At 43.3% G+C, this 18,600-nt stretch overlaps 1 protein-coding gene across 2 annotated transcripts in view; it reads left to right on the top strand.

Annotated features, from left to right (window-relative positions):
• The window catches only part of ISM1 (isthmin 1), a 40,134-nt gene extending 23,099 nt beyond the window's left edge, over positions 1 to 17,035 (top strand). Inside the window, exons 4-7 of one of the 2 annotated variants that reach the window (XM_048299472.1) lie at positions 7,438 to 7,705; positions 11,174 to 11,317; positions 13,404 to 13,493; positions 15,143 to 17,035. In XM_048299472.1, coding sequence (XP_048155429.1) covers positions 7,438 to 7,705; positions 11,174 to 11,317; positions 13,404 to 13,493; positions 15,143 to 15,660 — 1,020 coding nt within the window. In that variant the 3' untranslated portion in view covers positions 15,661 to 17,035. Of the gene's footprint in view, positions 1 to 7,437; positions 7,706 to 11,173; positions 11,318 to 13,403; positions 13,494 to 15,118 lie in introns of both variants that reach the window. The other variant, XM_048299474.1, reaches the window with a different exon arrangement.
• Positions 17,036 to 18,600: the final 1,565 nt, after the last annotated feature.

Here is an 18,600-nt window from a genome sequence, read left to right as displayed (position 1 = left end):
ATCTGCTGGTGAGAGGCCAACATGCTCAAGAGGGCTGGAGCACCTCTGCTCTGGAGACAAGCTTGAAGGGCTGGGGCTGTTCAGCCTGGAGAAAAGAAGGCTCAGGGGACACCGTAGAGCACCTTCCAGTGCTAAAGGGGCTCCAAGAGAGCTGGAGAGGGACTTTTTACAAGGGCATGGAGTGATAGGACAAGAGAGAATGGCTTTAAACAGACAGAGGATAAGTTTAGAGTAGTTTTAGGAAGAAATTCTTCCCTGTCAGGGTGGGGAGGCTCTGGCAGAGGTTGCCCAGAGAAGTTGTGGCTGCCCCATCCCTGGAAGTGTTCAAGGCCAGGTTGGATGGGGCTCTGAGCAACCTGGTCTGGTGGAAGGTGTCCCTGCCCATGGCACGGGGGTGGAATGGGATGATCCTTAAGACCTCTTCCAACCCAAACCAGTGTATGATTCCATGACTGGGTGAGAACAAGCTGCCTCCACAGCGTCACTCCCTTGCAGTCACAGTAGATAAGTTGGAACATCTCTTGTGCAAGGAGAACCATTCCAGAGAGCTTTAGGAAGGGAAGATTGGGAAGCTGTAGGGGCCCCAGATTGTGGCATGAGGCAAATAGTGTAACATCACTGTTTGAACAGTATGTAAACTGCAGAGGAGGACAGGAGGAAACAAAAACCTTCTCTGAGTGGTAACAGCATACAATATTTAGACACAGGGAACAGATAAAAGAGATGGCAACAGTTCCCTGGCTTGTCTTCATAGTAACTACTGCTGCTCTGACCTCTTTTTCCACCACCTGATCTCAGAAATTTGTCAGCAACTATGTCAGCAGTTTTGCTGGACTCTGAGAAGACTAGTCCTGTAAACTGAAAAGCATTGGACAACATTGATCCCAGAGCTCTTGTGCACAAGGATGAGCCCTTTCAGAAACAGGCTCTCTGAGTTCTGCATTTTATTTACTCTGCACTTACTCTGCTTACTTAGGTGCATAAATAGTGATATACAAAGCTTCTTTAAGTTCTTGGTTGACAGTCTTGCAGCTGGTCAAGCCTCATGGAGATAAAACTCCCATTAATTCCTTACAGAGACAGAGAAAGTTTATTTCTTTGCCTAAAGCTTGTAAAAGTTGGCCTGCTCTTTTAGGAAAAATAGGATTATAGTGAATTCTTGCTTGTTAAACAGTACTATACTGACCTGAACAGAAATAGTGACACTTGCTGACTTGCAAATTTCCCATCAGCTATTTGGCAGGTGAAAACAGAATTGATGCTTATTTTTGGTTTTGCACAATGGCTCCTGGCTCTGTAAGTTACAATCCTGGGAGTGTTGATTTAAAGAGTCCTCCTAGGACTGAGAAATTGGAAAGGAGAAAACAGCTTCCGTTTTAAGATAGCATAATGGCCACATTTTCTTCTCAAAGACTCAAAACCTCTTTTTCCTTCTACTGCATAGACCAAAAATAACATCTTTTTAATGGAAGTTATACCTGGGAAATTAAAAATCTAAGAAAGAGACATAAAATTCTTCCAAAAAAGCAGGCGGGAAAGATACTCCAGCGAGTTTTCTTTAGGGCCATTCCTTCTCTGGTTCCTGTGAGATGGCACTTGCTGTATCATGCCCTGGTGTGTGCTCTTTTAGTGATGAACTGGTGAATATCAGAAGACCATCAGAGAAATTCAGATTACCCCAGGTACTGCCGTATTTATCAGATGATAACCTAAGTACAGCAGACTGTCTCTAGAAAACCCTCAGAAGCAACAGTCAGAGCTGCAGTAATCCAAATGAATATGTCTCTTTGCATACAAGACCAGGACAACACTTACTGGTCTTGCTGTGGTGTTCTAGCCTTGTAAAATCTCCCATCATTTCAAGTGGCATTTTATGCTTCAGCTGTGCTTCCACACTGGTTGTTGAGAGTAACCACAGTAGCTGCTGTTGAGCAAAGACTGGCTGCTTGGTTTGGGGTATTTTGTTTTCCTTTTTGTCATTTTAACAGTTCTGTCAATGCCTGGAAGACTTCTAGATGAGAAGGTGATTACAAAAACTGATCACATGGTTTTTTTAGATTTCCTTTCACAAGTGGAAAATACCCTAGGATGTCTAGGTTTGCACTTGTTTGACAGACTAGCCAAGGGATGCCTATGCAGACCCTGTAATTGGTCAGGGTTATTATTCAGTCAGAATTGTTCTAACCCCTGAGTAGCAGAACGAAGTCACATGGGAGGTGTACAGGAACCTGCCTATTTTCCATTTCTGATGGGTTTTTCTTGTCTGTTCTAAACAGCCTTCTACAACCTCTTCACTCTTTGCAGCCAACCCTCTGTTTGGAGCCAGATGTTTCAACCTGCAACTGAACTTTTTGCCCAGTCCCTCCCCTTTTCCTTCTACTACTGGTCTCCCAGGGTTGTGCACTGTGAGAGGGACAGGTAGTCTGCTGCTCTGTTGTTGCACTGCTTTGCTGCTTCCCCAGCAGTGCTCGACACCATGACAAATGAGCAGGAAAGGGAAAACTCATAGAACCATAGAGTGGTTTGGGTTGGAAAGGACCTTCAAGATCATCTAGTTCAAGTCCCCCTGCCATGGGCAGGGACACCTTCCACTAGATCAGGTTATTTAGAGGCCTATCCAGCCCAGTCACACCTCCAGGGACAAGGAGATCACAACCTCTTTGGGCAATAAGGGCATTTTGTGGATATTAATGTTCCTCACTAAACTTAAATCTTGGTCAAGCTTCATGACCAATAGAGCTGAAACACAGCTGGGTGAGCTCCAGTCGTAATGGATGTGTTAAACATTTCGAAGAGGTGACATATTCTGGGTGAAAACTGCACAGGAACAGGTAGGATTCCTGTTTAAAACCATGTTGATAACCATGGTAATTGATAGGAGTGGCTTTAAACCGGAAGAAGTTAATGCCTGCTACGTCTTTATCATTTTTCATGAGGCCTGTGGCCATATCCACTAGTCACACCACTCCAGTGCTGCTGTGTTAGCTTTGTTATCTATTTGTTACCTATTTTCTCTCTTTGATACCTACTGGGTTACTACCTTCTCTTAGAAGAACTTCTACACAAAACCACCCACTCTAGGAACATACACAACTAAAGAGAAACAAGGCTCTGTGATCTGCTTTTAAAAAAGAACTGCAGACTTCAACTCTTCTCCAAGTTCACCCATGGCCATTTCCCTCACCTCCACCTGCCTCATAATGTCACTTTTTACTCATTTTATTAGATTTACTTTTTAGCTATCACTTATATTTGTCCTTTGAAGCTCCTGGTTTCAATGCATTTGAAAGCAACACCCTCTTGGTATTGTCACAGAAGACTCAACAGTGTCTGACCAGTCCTACCAGTCTGATCTCTAATTTAGCACAAGAGGAGCTGGAGGGCTCCAGCAGTGCTTGTTTCTTGTAAGGCTTGTGAGGTCTAATACCTTGAGGTAGCAGCACAGCAGTTGTTGCCAGGTGCAGCACTGGAAGCACAGTGGAGCCTAGCAGGAGCTGGTTGCTCCTCTGGCCAGCTGGAGAGACTCGTGCAGGCAGAGCCGGGGGCTGCGGGCCACGGTTAAGCTGCTGTCAATACCAGAGCTGTGCAGGTTTCTCAACATCATGCTGTAACAAGATCTCACTGCAGAGCACAGAATTCAGAGCTAGAACACGTTTTTATTTCTGGGGTTCAGCTGGGCTCATCAGAGATTGCAAATTGGATTGACAGCATTAAATAGAAATTTCAGGTTTCAAGTCACATTGTCTTCTTTGCTCCCAACAGAGTTTGAGGGTCCTTCACTTTTCAAGTCCAGAAAACTAAGTGACATGACACAACCAGAAGTAAATTGGTATCACTGCTGATAGCATTTTAATTAAAATTATGTGGCGTAAAGCCAGATTTACCATTTCAATCTCTTACAATGAACTTATTTCTGTTCTCCTGTTATTCTTACCTCATTGCTGACTTGCACGTCTATCTTACCAGAATGGCAAGTTCTGTATTGAAAATTTGCATCGATTGTATGAAAGAAACAGGATAGAAATGCTGTAGGATCTGCTGCTTGCACAATATCACAAACATAGTTCTTCCTGAAACATTATCTTCCAGTTGCTTGGGGCAATGTTTACACCAGTAAAGTGAATTCAGAAACATTGTCTCTGTAAACAGGACGAAGAACACAGAACTTTTTGTGCACTCCAGCAGGCTGGGATAATATTTATCTTCTGTATATTTTTGGCCAGGAGAAAATTGGATGTTGGTGTCTGCATACATCTGTGCTTGATACACTTGTTTCATTAGAAATTGACTGCAAATCTGTTGTTTTAATGTGCCTACGCCAACTGCTTTTAACAGTTGTCAGAGGAATGTCCTTATTCCTAGCTCATACAACCATAAAAAAAGTGGCTTTATTTTAGGTTTGAATACTTCTGGGGATGATTGTGGATTTATACAAGAACTGTGTTACCACAGACATTTTGGGAAGCTTGAGAAAAAAAGAATCTTTACAGTTTTGATAATCACTGGAAGAAGAAATCAGCCTCTAAAATTGTCTCCAAGATAGAATTGCTAAAGCAGATTTATTTTTTAATTTTTAAGAGAACATGTAAGCTGGAATACTTATACAGCATGAAAGCTTTTCCAGAGCTTCTCTGAACGCCTGTTCTTTATGACTCTAGTTCTTGGTCTTTATTCTCTAGTTCTTGATTTCTTTATTCCTTTTTATAAACAGCCCCCAATATAGAAACTGATGAAACAAGTTACATGCTTCAGTGCCATGTACATGTATGTACAGTCATGGACTAACACTGTAAGTCTATCTGTAACTACTGGGAAGAATTTAGTGAAAGCTGACTTTTCAAAATTTTAGACTGGGATAAGGGTGCAATTGCTCACCTGAAACAGCAGCCTCCTCACAAGTCTGACCTAACTTTTGGAGGAGGGATTACTAGGATTAGGCACTGATTTCCTCCCTGCCTCTGGAAAGTCCATTAAGTCAAATGGAGCTCGGCAGAGCACAGCCAAGTCCCTGAAAACACCAGAGTCGATTGAAGCCGGCTTCTAATTTCCGAGAGTGGCAGTTCAGACAATCCCAGGATTCTTTATAGAATTTCTTTCACTGTATGATTTTTATGCCACAATAAACACCTTGGTAATCAAAGCTTAAAGCAGTGGAGAGAGGAACACCGTTATTTGTCAGACTACCACACTGGATTTTGCTTCTGCTGGTTTTGGTTTTTAAATTAGCTGTGTGTTGGAAAACTCATTTTAGAGGCCTTTCTAATAAGCTTCCTCAGTGGTAAAAACAGACTGCAGGGGCTATCTGATTGCACAGATGTGTCTTGGAAGTAAGTTAGTTGCAGTGCTGCTGGAGGTCTGGTGGGGTCTGATGACACTGCAAGCCCATGTGTTCCACCTGCCTTTCCTCACCAGTGTAGCACCAAGCTCAGCAGACGTTTCTCTGTCCCTGCAAACCATCTTTTCCTTAAACTGACTTGGAAGCATCAATCGTTATTTAAAACCAAGTCCCTGTGGTTCTTCAAATTGTCCCTGGCTGAAATAATGCAAGTTCATGCTGATTGACTGTCACACAGCTACAGATTATCAAAGCAAATGGAGCAATTATCATTATTTTTTATCAGAGGGATGGTTTTTCCCACTTTGCTGAGTCACTGCTCAGAGAGTTAGTGTGGTCCTAAAAATACTTGCTACTAAAGTACTGGAGTTGTACTAATTTCCAGGTGGGGAGTACCAAAGCCCCACCACTGGCAGTGGTTGCCACTCAGTAAGGCGATTTCCTTTCATTTATTGTGAAAACTCTGTTTTGCTTGGATAGATGAAACAATTTTGAATGCCTGAACTGACCCTGATGTTTTCAAGCTTATGAAATCCATTTTAATTCTTGGTCTGTAGAAACTGAGGTTTAATGAAGTAATCGTTCCAATTCCATATTTAGGCTGGGAGTGAAATACCTTTTGTGTAAATATGCTATTAGGCTGACAGCTGCACTTTACCTTGCTCTTGCTCTTTCTCCTAGTGGAGCTTCATAGTAGCCTGAAAGTTTTTTCATTTCAATGGCCTGGTCTGTGATAAAATGAAAAGCATGAAATAGATTCAAAATCTCCTTTCTCCAAACACAGGATGTGTGGGCATTGTTTGTCTGCAGCTCTGAGGGTATGACAGTTCTTCTTTGCTTCCTATGTCACACTCTCTGGGTCACAGGTAGCTGTGATGTTTTCTTTCTTTTCCTTGTGTGTGATTTTACCAAAAACAATTTTATAAAACAAATCTTTTATGCACCATGCACATCCACAGAGCTGTGTAAATGACTTCTAGCATAATTGTACGTTATTTCTGTTTTATACAACCTGATTTTCACTGTGTACCATCTTGGAAGGCTGAGAATGCCTCCATACCTATTAAACATTATAGATATATCTTGAGAGTCACTTCTGGTTGTTTAGCCAGTCCAGTGTAATCAATGAACCCCATTAGCATGACACATGAGAGCTTTTTGTGATGTATCTGTGGCCAGGCAATGCTTGCATGACTCACAGAGCCAAGGTTTCTGGCAGCTAGTCTCTGCTTCTACCTAAATAGCCACCTATGTGCACACACAGTATTTATCCAAGAGTTTTACAATTACACATTGTTCAGCACAGAAAGCAACAATCAAGGGTTGCTCTTATGCACAATGATATTGACATTTGTGATGTCTGTGAGGGAATTGGGCAGCAAACTCTGAATTTTGGTTCTGGGCTTCTGTAGAAACCATAAACAGGTTGACCATAACAGGTCATTATACTCTTCCAGCATGACAAAAGGACCTACTTTAGAGGGCTTTGCAGCAAGTCACTTACTCAGCGTTGGTCAGAGGAGCTGCTGGCTCCCATCACTGCCACAAAGTGTGGTTTCATGCAGCAGTAACAGCTGGGCTGCTGCCAGAGGGCAAGACAGACGCAAACCCAGAGGTACCTGGGCTCTGCATCTTTACCTTCACACTCATGGCCTTGCTTAGCCCCATCTTGAGTCAGCCCAAGGCCTTGGAACAGGCTCTGCACATTGGTGTGCTTCATGCTTGCCTCAAATTCAGCCTCAGCACAGACTAGAGGTTTGGTTTTCTTTTTCCTGTTCATATATGTTTGGCTCTAAACACATTTTCCCCATAAGGCAGAAAATTATGCTGCAAAGGTTTTAGGCACAGCATGGGTTATTATTTTGTGCAGGATTTTTCCTAGCCTTTGTTCCAAGATCTGATTCAGCAGAGGTAGCAGAAGGAATCACTCAGCCTCTGCCTATCTCTGGGCTCAGTAATCCGCATATGGTTTGCAATATGCAAACTCAAAGGTATTGCACAGCCCCTTTGCCAAGCAGCACCTCGTCTTTGCTGTGTGGAAAGTTTCCCACTGACCGGGAGGAGGCGCTGACAGTCAGACTGGGCTGTTCTGAATCCCACAGGTTACCATTGAAGTGGTGGATGGCCCCGACACGGAGACAGACAAGGATCTGCAGAAGGAGAGCAGCAAGCCCAGCTGGCCAGCCCCATCGCCTGACTGGAGGAACTGGTGGCAGAGGTCCTCCACCTTGACTCGCATGAGCAGCGGGGACCAGGACTACAAGTACGACAGCACTACTGAGGACAGCAACTTCCTAAACCCTCTCGGTGGGTGGGATAGTCATGCACCCAGTCACCGGACATTTGAGTCCAAGGAGCAGCCAGAGTATGGTAAGTTTGCGTTCCAGGCCTCGTATGGGCATTTTGGGATTGTAAAAAACAAGCGTGGGGGAAATGAGAATGGTGAGGCATCGCTGAGAGCAGGCCAAGCAAAATAGAATTTTTCAACATGTGGCTTTTGTTCATCAGCTTTTAAATACAAATCTGTGCAGATGCACAAGCTGTACGGTGGTAGCTGCATTCCACTAGTAAGTCTATAATCTTGAAAATCATACCAGTTATCCCAGAAGAGTGCCTTTTTTTAGTTCGACGTGTGCTTTTTTTAAAAGTAGAGGAAACAAGGTTTCGTATTTATTTTTAGAGTAAGGATAAGTACAAATTTAGAATTGTGCGGTGGTTTGGGAACCAAAATATAACTATTGGATAAATAAGCAAGATCTGAAACGTGGTAGTATTTGGTGGATACACAAATAAGATTAATTATGTTGGTGCATGTGTGGGGAGTGGCATGTGCAGCAGGAACATTGTGTATTTGCGTGTGTAATATTATTCCAGATGTGTCACAGCAAAAACAATTGTTTTCAGCTTGTTGTATGAAACAGCTGCAGAAACTAGAAACAGAGACGAACTACAGCTATTCACTGCCCTGACAGGCTGTGACTGTCCACATGGGAATGACCCAAGGGAGGTGAGCTAAACTGTGTTCACAGGAGCCCCTTGAATTTAAGTTGTGTGTAAATACAAACAACTTTAGTCAGAACAAGGTGTCAGAGCCGCAGTACTTTTACCCTGGCATTTCTGTTGTTATTCCCCAGATGCTGCAGAGTGCCTGTCATGCACTGCTTCAGCCTTATTTTTCCTACGATTTGGCTAACTTGAAGTACTAGAGTCTTAAAAATCAAGAGAGAGTTTTCGTGGAATGGTGTGTTTAAACACATACATACGTATTAAATTTTGTGGCTAGAAGATTAAAGTCTATCCCCTCTTTTTGCACCTACATTTATTTGTGGGCAGGGTTTATTGCCAAGAATTCATATAGTAGTTATTCATTTAAGTTAAATAAAATTGCTTTCACAAATAATTGTGGTAGAAAAAACATAGTAAGAATTACAAATATGAAAATAGGAAGAACAGTTTGAGCTCCAGCTGAAAATCTAACATGGTATATTCAACAGTGTGAAGTGTAAACACTAGGTAGGCAGGTCTAAAAATTATCTTAGAGCTCTCTTCGGCACACCAGAGCACCCAACCAACTGGAAACAGCTCCTGGCCCTCTGTCTAACCTGAAATGCTCTGTGCCATTGGCCTTGTCCAGGAGGATGTAGCAGCAGATCCTGCCCATGTGGGGCTTAGATGCTGCACCCACTGACATGTTCACACCTTTCCTATGTGTGTCTCTCTCTCCTCCTGCTGATGCCTTTTCCTGGTCTTAAAATCAAGAGTCAAACACGGTTAGAAGGGGAAAAGGGTTTTTACATTGGTATTTATTTTAAAAATCCTTACGTGCACACATCCAAGTCAAATGCACCGAAATGCACACTGCAATGCACACCCCCAAAAGATCTGGTATAACACTATGGGTCTTACTAATTAGCATATCTATCAAAGATTCCCCAATGAGAGGCTCGAGTGAGCCCCACCTCCCCCAGGAACCTTCCCCTGGATGGTTCTATTGTAGTTTACAGAATGTGTTCTGGAGAGGACCTTGGGGTCTGGGGCACACTGATCCCTAGCTACGAAGCTTCTAAAATGTTTAGTCTCCTAGATGAACAAACAAGTCCAAGAATGTAGGCAAAAAGCACTAAGAATACAGAAGTTGTAAAAAGGTATAGCAAGGGTATAAAGGACAAAGCAAAAAGCCTTCATGGCATCACTGCCACTACCAAGGTCTCTCCCTGCCCTACCTGGGCCTCCTGGGCTGGGCTGTTTGACAGCCATTGCGCCTGCTCACCTGTCCTCCTCCTTGCCAACCACATTGTTGTGGAAAGAAAAGAGTTGGAAAAAAGCTAGGAAGAAGAGCAGGGCCAGGCATAGAGGGCCATTTTCCTGAGATATCTGATGCCTTTTTGGACTGTTGTGGTGCCTGTCTGCTGGCAAACCCCAAAACCATGGGTCTTGCACACTGACATTAGCCATGTTCACAACCACATCACACCGTGGACACCTGATTCCGGTGTGGTGGCTTCCCCATCATCAGCCATGTCAGAAAAGGAGGAGAAATACATAAGGTCCCTGCCACGAGGAGCTCACATCTAGGCAGCTTGCTCTGAGTGAGATATATAACCTTGCCATACTCCTGGCAATAAATGTTTAATAGCACCCCACAGAGTTGTCGTCAGTCATTACATATGGTACAAATCAAGTTACATGTTCTGCTAACCAGCTCAGGAAGCCCACAGACAGCATGGCCGTGGGGGGAGCAGGAATCTCGTGTAGCACAGAGGCCAGGGAAGGCAGGTCTTGCTGTAGCTTAGGTATTCTTACCTATAGCTATAGAACAGGGCTGTCTCAAAACCACTAAACCAGATTTTGCTTTGCTACGCATGGTGATGTAACCCAAAGGAGCTACGACTGCAAGTTATGACCACAGGGTCAGTAAAATATCTCCTGTAGGTTGCAGGGAAAACCATTAAGACAAATGTTCCCTTAGCTGGGGAGGCCAGTGGGAAGGCAAGAAAACTGGGATGGGTTCATGGGCTTTTTTTGGTGGCCTTCACATGGTGGGATGTGCAACAGTTGAACGCAGCACACAAAGGAGGCTGGTTCTGAAGAGTTTAGGTACCCACAGCAGCACCAGCTTCTGTGGTACAGACCTGGTGTCCAGTGCCTTTGGCTCTCTACCAGAAGAGAATAAAGTCATGTCTCCTTTTCAGAAGGTTCCTTCTAGTAAATAGTCAGACTTGATGTTATTTATTAATCCACACAAAACACTAAAAATTGCATGTTGTTCTCAGTGCAAGAGGAGCATGCAGTTCCCTGTTCTCATAGCAGTATTCCTGAAATATCTGTACCCTGTTCAAGGGACTGAAAAACAAAATTGTGATTTTCACTCATGACCCTGTAGCTTCCCATATCCCAACAACATGCATCTTTCCCTAAAAGTTGAGAATTGTTGTGCTATGGCTGTGTGTTTTGAAAATATGAAAAAGAAAACTTAATTTATCCTGTGCCTGGTTAGTCTGGTCTATAAACATGTTCCTGTATGCAGGGAGATTATGTGAATAGATGTGTACTGTTAGTTCACGACCCAGCTCTGCAGCTGAGGATTCTCAGCTGCCAAAAGGTCAAAAGAGAAAGGAAATATTTTTTCAAATAATGTTGCATGCATTTCCCTGAGGAGCATCAAGTGTGAAAACCATTTAAACAGCAGGCTTGCGCCTGGCATTCAGCCCAAGCTTCAGGTAGAGACATCTGGATTCCATTCTTGTTTTGCCTTCTTAATAAAAAACACTACACAGTAGTTTTGGGTAGTAGGAGTTTTGTTTCTTCATTTCCTTCCCCATGTTTGTCCTTGCACAGATTACGTTGATGGCGAGGGCGACTGGAGCCCGTGGTCCCTGTGCAGCGTCACCTGTGGGAGCGGCAATCAGAAGCGCACGAGGTCCTGCGGGTACGCCTGCACGGCCACCGAGTCCCGCACCTGCGACAGGCCCAACTGCCCAGGTGGGAGCTGTTCGTGGGAGCTGCTGCCGGGGGGGCAGGGAGAGGTGGCCATGGGGTGGGAGAGCCCTCCTGTGTGCAAAGCCTGGGGCCCATGTGTTCCGTGGCAAGGTTAGGGTTCCGGTGGGAAAAGACACACCGATTTTCAACACCATTTATTCATGGTAATGATACACTGCTAGATGCAGTCCACCATCCCTCAGGACTTAAAAGACAAGTACAGGCTTTCTTTGGGTCATGGCAGTCATTTTTGTGCACAGGCGTTTTGTATTCCGAAGGGTGTAATCTACTCTCTTGAAACAAATTTGGAGCTGTTTTAGAATATCAAACCAGCTGTGCTGTTACCTCAATGAGCTCCTGTTTTGCTGTGCAGTGAATGGCATTGCCTGATCGGTGAACAGGGATGAAGGAATGTATAGGTTTGGCTTGAATATATTCAGAAAATATGGCCAAGGAGCCTTGCCTTAGTTCCTGCCCATTCACAGGATTTGACATTTGAAGTGTCCTTACCATCACCCAGTCTTCACTTTGGCAAAAGCAGGGCTGAGAACTCAAGCCTACATCATGAAAATTTGAAGCTGCTATGGAAAACTGTTTTTTAAATGTTGCTGTGTGTTTGAATTTAGACCAATTTGTCATGCAGTAGCTGCCACAATGCAGGGGATAGGTGCAAGTTCATTACTTCCCAAGACGAGAGAGAGAAGTGAAAACACAAGTTGTGGTGGTATGCATTACTCTCAGTTTACTTAATGACTCAGAAAGGCAGAAATTCTTAAACTGTAGGTCAGGCTTTTTTAATGGGAAGTGAAATGTCAGCAGTGCTGGAAAGGAGATTTAGAAGACTTGGTGAGAGAGTTGGAGAGAAGTTTCTCACTTGCAGATAGATTCATGTCTCCATTGTAAGGCAACAACTGCTAGGCAGTTCAGGGGAAAAATATTTCTGCATGCTCTCATACATCCTAAAACCTCAATAATAAGGGGCTAATTCCAGAGAAAAGCAAGTAACCCCCAGTTATATTGTCTAGTATTTATTACCAGCTAGCACCAAACAGTGGCAAACTTGAAAGAATATATTATGTCATATAACAGACCTCCAACGATCCACAAGCAAAACACATTCACTCTTTGAGGCTGTGCTGACATTTTTAAAATTACAAGGGCAAAGCTCAGCTTCTGCTGTTTATAATTCCAGCAGTGAATTACTGCCTTGTAATGGGTTCTTGGGTATCTATTATTCTACATCTAGTGCTGGAGTTAAGGCAAAACTGTATGATAATTTTATTGAAAATTGGCCTGAGGCTGTTTTGAACCTTTGCAAGCCACCATTATGCCCCAGTTCAGGAGAGCGGGAGAAAGTTCATTGGCAAGAAGATGGATGGTGAATAGACTTCATTATTAACCATATAGTTATCACATATTAAAGATCTTTATGCTCTCTTTAGAGGTCTTTAATTCAATGGGGAGGAAAGGAAAAAAAATCCTAAAACCTTTTTGAGTTTTTTTGAGGAGATATTTGTGTTAAGCCTACGTGGCACAGAAACATTGGGCTGGTCAATAGGCTGAAGTAAAGCAGTAATGAAAGCTGTTTACTTTGGCAAGATCATTTTTCTGGCAATCTCTGTGTCTCTCTACTGATAGCAAACAATTAACTGGAGGTTGTTGGTAGATCCTGATATGCTGAGATCCTGGTATTTTATTTGATAGCTATAAGTCACGGGGATGGAATTGCTTGGAGAGGTTGGTTATCTCTTGCCTACTCACACCTTTTAACTCCCTAGCATTGGGAGAGACTAACAAGCACCAATTTTCTTGTAACAGAATCATTTTTCCTTGAAAAATGGTTGCTCACTTATGGAGATGAACTTACTCGCCTGTCTCCAGGCCTGTCGCTCTCTTTTACCTTCCTAACAGCACAGATTCCTTGGTCATTATGCTTTTAAAGGAAGAGTCCAGCAGCAACTTCAGAATGCTCCCCTGCCAAATCAAAGCACTTTGCAGAGCCTGGGGAAGGATGGGTGGCAAGGAGGCAGCTGATTCCATTGTGTTTTAACAGGAAAACACCAGCACCACTAACACGTGTTTGTCTTAGGGATCGAAGATACCTTCCGGACAGCTGCCACAGAAGTGAGTTTACTTGCAGGGAGTGAAGACTTCAACGCAACCAAACTGTTTGAAGTTGGTAAGCAGCACAGTCAATCCTTCAGTAACAGATAAGAGGCTTCCTTAGGGTTTTCTTAGTCCTTTGGAACCAAGATATTGAGTTTATCACTAAAAATATCAATAACAGCAGTCATTTATTATCTTGCTTATGTTTACAATCTGAACATTTGCTTCAGTCATAGAATCTTTCTCCCCTTAAGTCCTGTGCTTGTTTCATCATAAAATTGTTACTTGCTGTCCTAATTCAGAAAAGAGCTGTAAGACTCCATATTAATGGAGGAGGTAAAAATCAAACCTTTATTATTTTGCTGAAATAGCCTCGAATGGAAGACTCTATAAAAGCATTTTAAATACAGCTGTCGCATCAAAAAAATAAAAAAGGGCAATGACTTTTATGAGTGTGCTTTGCTTTTATAGCTCTGTGTGCTGCAGTGGGGGGAGCCAAAGCAATTTTATAGGGCATGGCTTGATTCTGAACTATCTAAAACTCAGTCCAATCTCTGCAATGTTCTGCTTTCGACCCTCCAACAAAACCATAATGTGGCCACTCAGAGACACTGGCTGCTGGATTAATTGAATAAATAGTGTAACCCAGCACCTCCCTCCTATGGTGGCAGGGCACAATAGTTAATGACAGCCAGGATGGGACTCTTTAAGGAGATAGAAAAACAGGACACTGATCACTAAGTAAATATTTTGCAAGAGTGTTTGCTCTAAGAGTTTTAGGTCCCAGTTAGTTACTCTCCTGCAGAGTCCTCTGAAGTAAGTGTGGAACAAGACATGCAGGGGTTTTTTGACAGCCCATAGAAAGATATAGACAACATAAATAATATTTTAGGTAGGAGATGTTTAACTGGATTCTCACAAGAGCCTTGCAAAATAAGAGAGTGCCAGTATTAAATATGCTACTGGTCTACAAACCTCTTTAATCCCAGCCATACGTCATGGCTCTAGTGCCATTAACTCCTCCTGAAGTACAGCCACTCTGATGTATATGCCCTTTTAGAACCTGAATTGCTTTTGGCTGCATTTGCCAGCTAAGATGTCAGTCTCCATGTTTGAACTGCAGATGCTTGAAGTACCTCTTCGGAAAGTGGAGACCAAATAGAAAAAACTATTTGTTTTTTAGAAGAAAGACTGAATTAGGGCCTAGAATGAACTTTAGAAAGAGTAATCCAGGCCTTGCTTGCCATCCTGTAATCTCTAGCATCGTCTGAAACTTAATACTTCAACATCTGACTGCTGTTTTTCCTGGTGAGTGTGTTCTGACTAAGGGTTCCAGCTGAAGACTGGTCCCAAATCACTGTGATTTCCCTACCTCTGTTGCTTATCAACCCATGGTAGTGTCTCTTGTGCTGCATGGGCATATCAGTGGCTTAATTAGAATTTGCCAGGTAGAAGTGTCACAGATTCCTACTGGCCTGGTTCTGCACTGTAACTCAGACTAGCACTGCCTGAGGCACTGAAGTCAGTCACACATGATTTCTTTACCTGACAAGAGAGCACAGTGATATACTGTGGGCAGGGCAGCAAGCTGTGGTTGCCCTTTCTTTCTAAAGCAGAGCACTGGTGCTGAACAGCTACACTTGACTCATTTATTATCACTGATCACATGAACTGGGATGCTGCTTAATGTATCTTAAGTTTCCATTTCCTGCCCTGAAACAGATACTGATAGCTGTGAGAGATGGATGAGCTGCAAGAGCGAGTTCCTGAAGAAATACATGCACAAAGTGGTCAACGATCTTCCCAGCTGCCCGTGCTCCTACCCCAGAGAAGTTGCGTACAGCACCGCTGAGATCTACGATCGACTTAAGAGGAAGAACTTCCGCTGGAAAGATGCGAGTGGTCCCAAGGAAAAACTGGAGATCTACAAGCCCACGGCACGATACTGCATCCGCTCCATGCTGTCTTTGGAAAGCACAACGCTTGCAGCGCAGCACTGCTGCTACGATGATAACATGCAGCTGATCACCAGGGGCAAAGGGGCAGGGACGCCGAACCTGATCAGCATCGAATTCTCAGCAGAACTCCACTACAAAGTGGACATTCTGCCTTGGATCATATGCAAAGGTGACTGGAGCCGCTACAATGAAGCCCGGCCTCCCAACAATGGACAGAAGTGTACAGAAAACCCATCAGACGAAGACTACTACAAGCAGTTTCAAGAAGCAAGGGAATACTGAGAAGATTTTCCTCTTCTTCAGATACAAAATAGCATTCGTTTCCTGGATGCCAAAGAACTGATGATGGCTGCTGCATTGGCTCCTCCACAGGGGTTGATCAGTTCCTTTCCAATGAATGTATATAGTTGTAATATAATATATAACTATTTTTCATAGTGTGTGTAATTTATAAACACGTATCTCTCTGTCTCACACACACCTATTTTTGCATACAGACATACATAAATCTTGTCCTGATAGGATTTTATACTGCAATAATGTTCATGTAATAATGTGCATTTCATTTTATTTCCCATCTGTAACATAGTGGAGGGGCTGGGGGGTAGCTGCCATCACCATCAGGCCCCAAGGCCCCAGCAGAGGAGGCACATATTTAAAAGTTGTTATAAACAGTGGGATTGAAGAATGTACTCTTCCATATGGGAACGGTTTACAAGATTAATGCACCTACTGCATCAGTTTTCCCTGTAATTGGTTTAATGACTAGTCTTATCTAAGAAGGGAAGAACTTTTTTTGGAAGGGTAATAGTCAGAAGTGAATATAGAAAATCCCTAGCAATTTTTCTCTTGGAATTCTTCCTGTTACCTTCTATCTCAGGTCTTTGCTGTCCACCTGGGGTAGGCTTGCAGGAAGTTGTAGCTGTAATTTTCACACAGGCCAGAAAATGTCCTGATGCAGTGGTTCTGCAAGAGTTACAAACAGCCCACTCCTGGAGACATCTCGGATATGGAGCTGCAGCTGTTGGGGCTTACATCTCTAGAGCAGCTACCTGTGAACCGAGAATGCTGTAACTCTTTGGAGGAGTGAGGGCAGAGGAGGAATCCATGTCAAAGGACAAAAAAAAGATCACAGTTCCTTCCCAGTTTTTAATATGAAGAATGTTTGGATCTGCTTGTTTCTTTCTTTTAAGAAAAGAAAGAAGTTTATTTTTTTAGAGAACAGTAAAAGTGGAATCCACAAGTTCCCTGGGATAAAAGATACAAGCAGCCCTTTTCCCCCAGTTTTCTCATGCTGAGTGCAGTGTCCTACAGAAGTAGCTGTTCTTTAAGGGAAGCTCTCTGGGAGGAATTATTGGTGACTTAAAATGTCTTAATTTTTTTTAAAAAGCTAGCATTATTTTTGTAAAGTATTTATTGAATTGTAACGATGACTCACATGCGGGATATGTTTATAACATGAAAGGCTTCTGTAGATGGAACTTGATTTCCAAGAACATGACTGTTGTTAGGCAAAGGTCTATTTCCAAACTTTTATAAAGTGCAAGTTTACATACATAATCCTGTCATTAAGCAGCTCATACCTGCATTCTGATGAATGATAAAAGTTACGCCCTGGGTAAATAAATACTTACAGTTCCATCCTGCAAAAGACTGCCTTGCTGCAAGTCAGTGTCTTCATTTGGAACACTAAGGCTAAATGTCACTAGAGAAATGCCTATTTTGGGGTTATGTGGTCTGACAGGCACATGTGGAACCTCACGCAGTGGTAAAGCCAACCGGCATCGCAGTCTGAGCTCAAAGATTCAAGACAGACACAAAAGACAATTGCCTCTGCTATATACAGACACACATAGATGATATTTAATGTCCCTTCCAAACCTTCTGTGGCATCCTGTAAATCTTTTCTGTGTCTCTGTTGGCCTCTCAGGTCTGGTTGATTGTGAGCTCATGGACGGACATGTGCGTGGTGCCCCTGGCACAAACACGGGCACAACAACCCCGCTGGGCTGGGCAGGGTCAGGCTTGTGTTGGTCTGCCCAGATGGTGCAAACCAGGGGGTTCAAAGGCAGCCCAGGCCGGGCACACCCAGTCTGACCCATACTGGAGGCTCTCCTGGATCTGCTGGGCCTCAGACCCCAGCCCTGCTCAGGCTCCAAGTCTCCAGAAACACAGCGGTCCGGGCAAAGCCACCGCACATCTGCGACAGCAACTGGTCTGCTGAGGTAACCTCGGCAGCTGGAAAACTTGGCCAAGTCATGGGAGTCATCCCAGATCCAGACTTGAGTTGGTGGGGAAGACGTGGATATGTTCTAGTACAAGCTGGTAGTAACAAAACATGGTTAGTTGAGCAAGAGGGTAAACATGGGGATCACCCCTTATTTTTTATAGAAACCAGATTTTGTAAATTCTTGCAAGGTCATACGAAGGCGCCACTAGCTTGTGGAGCCAGTTAAATTGACAGCAGATGGATGAAAGGCACAAGGATCTCCAGGATCAGTCACTTCACAGGGAAGACAGGTATTTTCAGGGAGAAAGCTCTGCTTCTTACTTAACAGTGTAGGGGGGAACAACATTCTCAGGTTTCTCTGGGAGGGAGATGAGAGGGCAGTTGGTCACAATTCTTGAAATATAAAACACATCCCTGCCCTTTGTGGATTAGTAAATTATGGTGCTATTGAGAAATGCTACTACACTATTAATAAAGAACATAACACATAAAGTGTCGGGGAAAAGGAAAAATTATTCTAATAAATGAAATGACGCACAAAGTTTCAAGTCTTACTGCTCGTAATTTGCCAAGGCTGGAAACTCTGAGGGAGCCAAATAACTTCTGATAGGACCTACCAGGTGTTTCATAGGATGAGTCCTGGAGCGCAGATTGAGAGAGTCTGCTGTCCTAAGCAGCAGTTTTTATTAAAAACAAAGTCTGTCCTACTTCATAATAAATTATGATCCATCCAGGGCTGGGCTGCGTATTTTATTTTCTGTTTTCTTTATCACCTTTCCAATGACCAAAATTGTATGTGAAATGACTTTGTGTAGTAGACTTCAGCAAGGTGCTGGAGTTTACCATGGCCAAATATGGCTCAGTCTTTTAAATACAAGGCTGTTCATATTAGAACAAGCCTCGAGGAAGGGTTTGTGGCTCACATTCCCAGGCACAGGTTGGCGGTTAGGAGAAGCTGTCGTTACGTTTCTTACATTACCACAGAGCAGGCA

Source organism: Corvus hawaiiensis, chromosome 3 (genome assembly GCF_020740725.1).
Source record: "Corvus hawaiiensis isolate bCorHaw1 chromosome 3, bCorHaw1.pri.cur, whole genome shotgun sequence".
NCBI lineage: Eukaryota > Metazoa > Chordata > Aves > Passeriformes > Corvidae > Corvus > Corvus hawaiiensis.
Note: the sequence above shows the minus strand (reverse complement) of the source record. Positions and strands in the feature narration are given on the sequence as shown.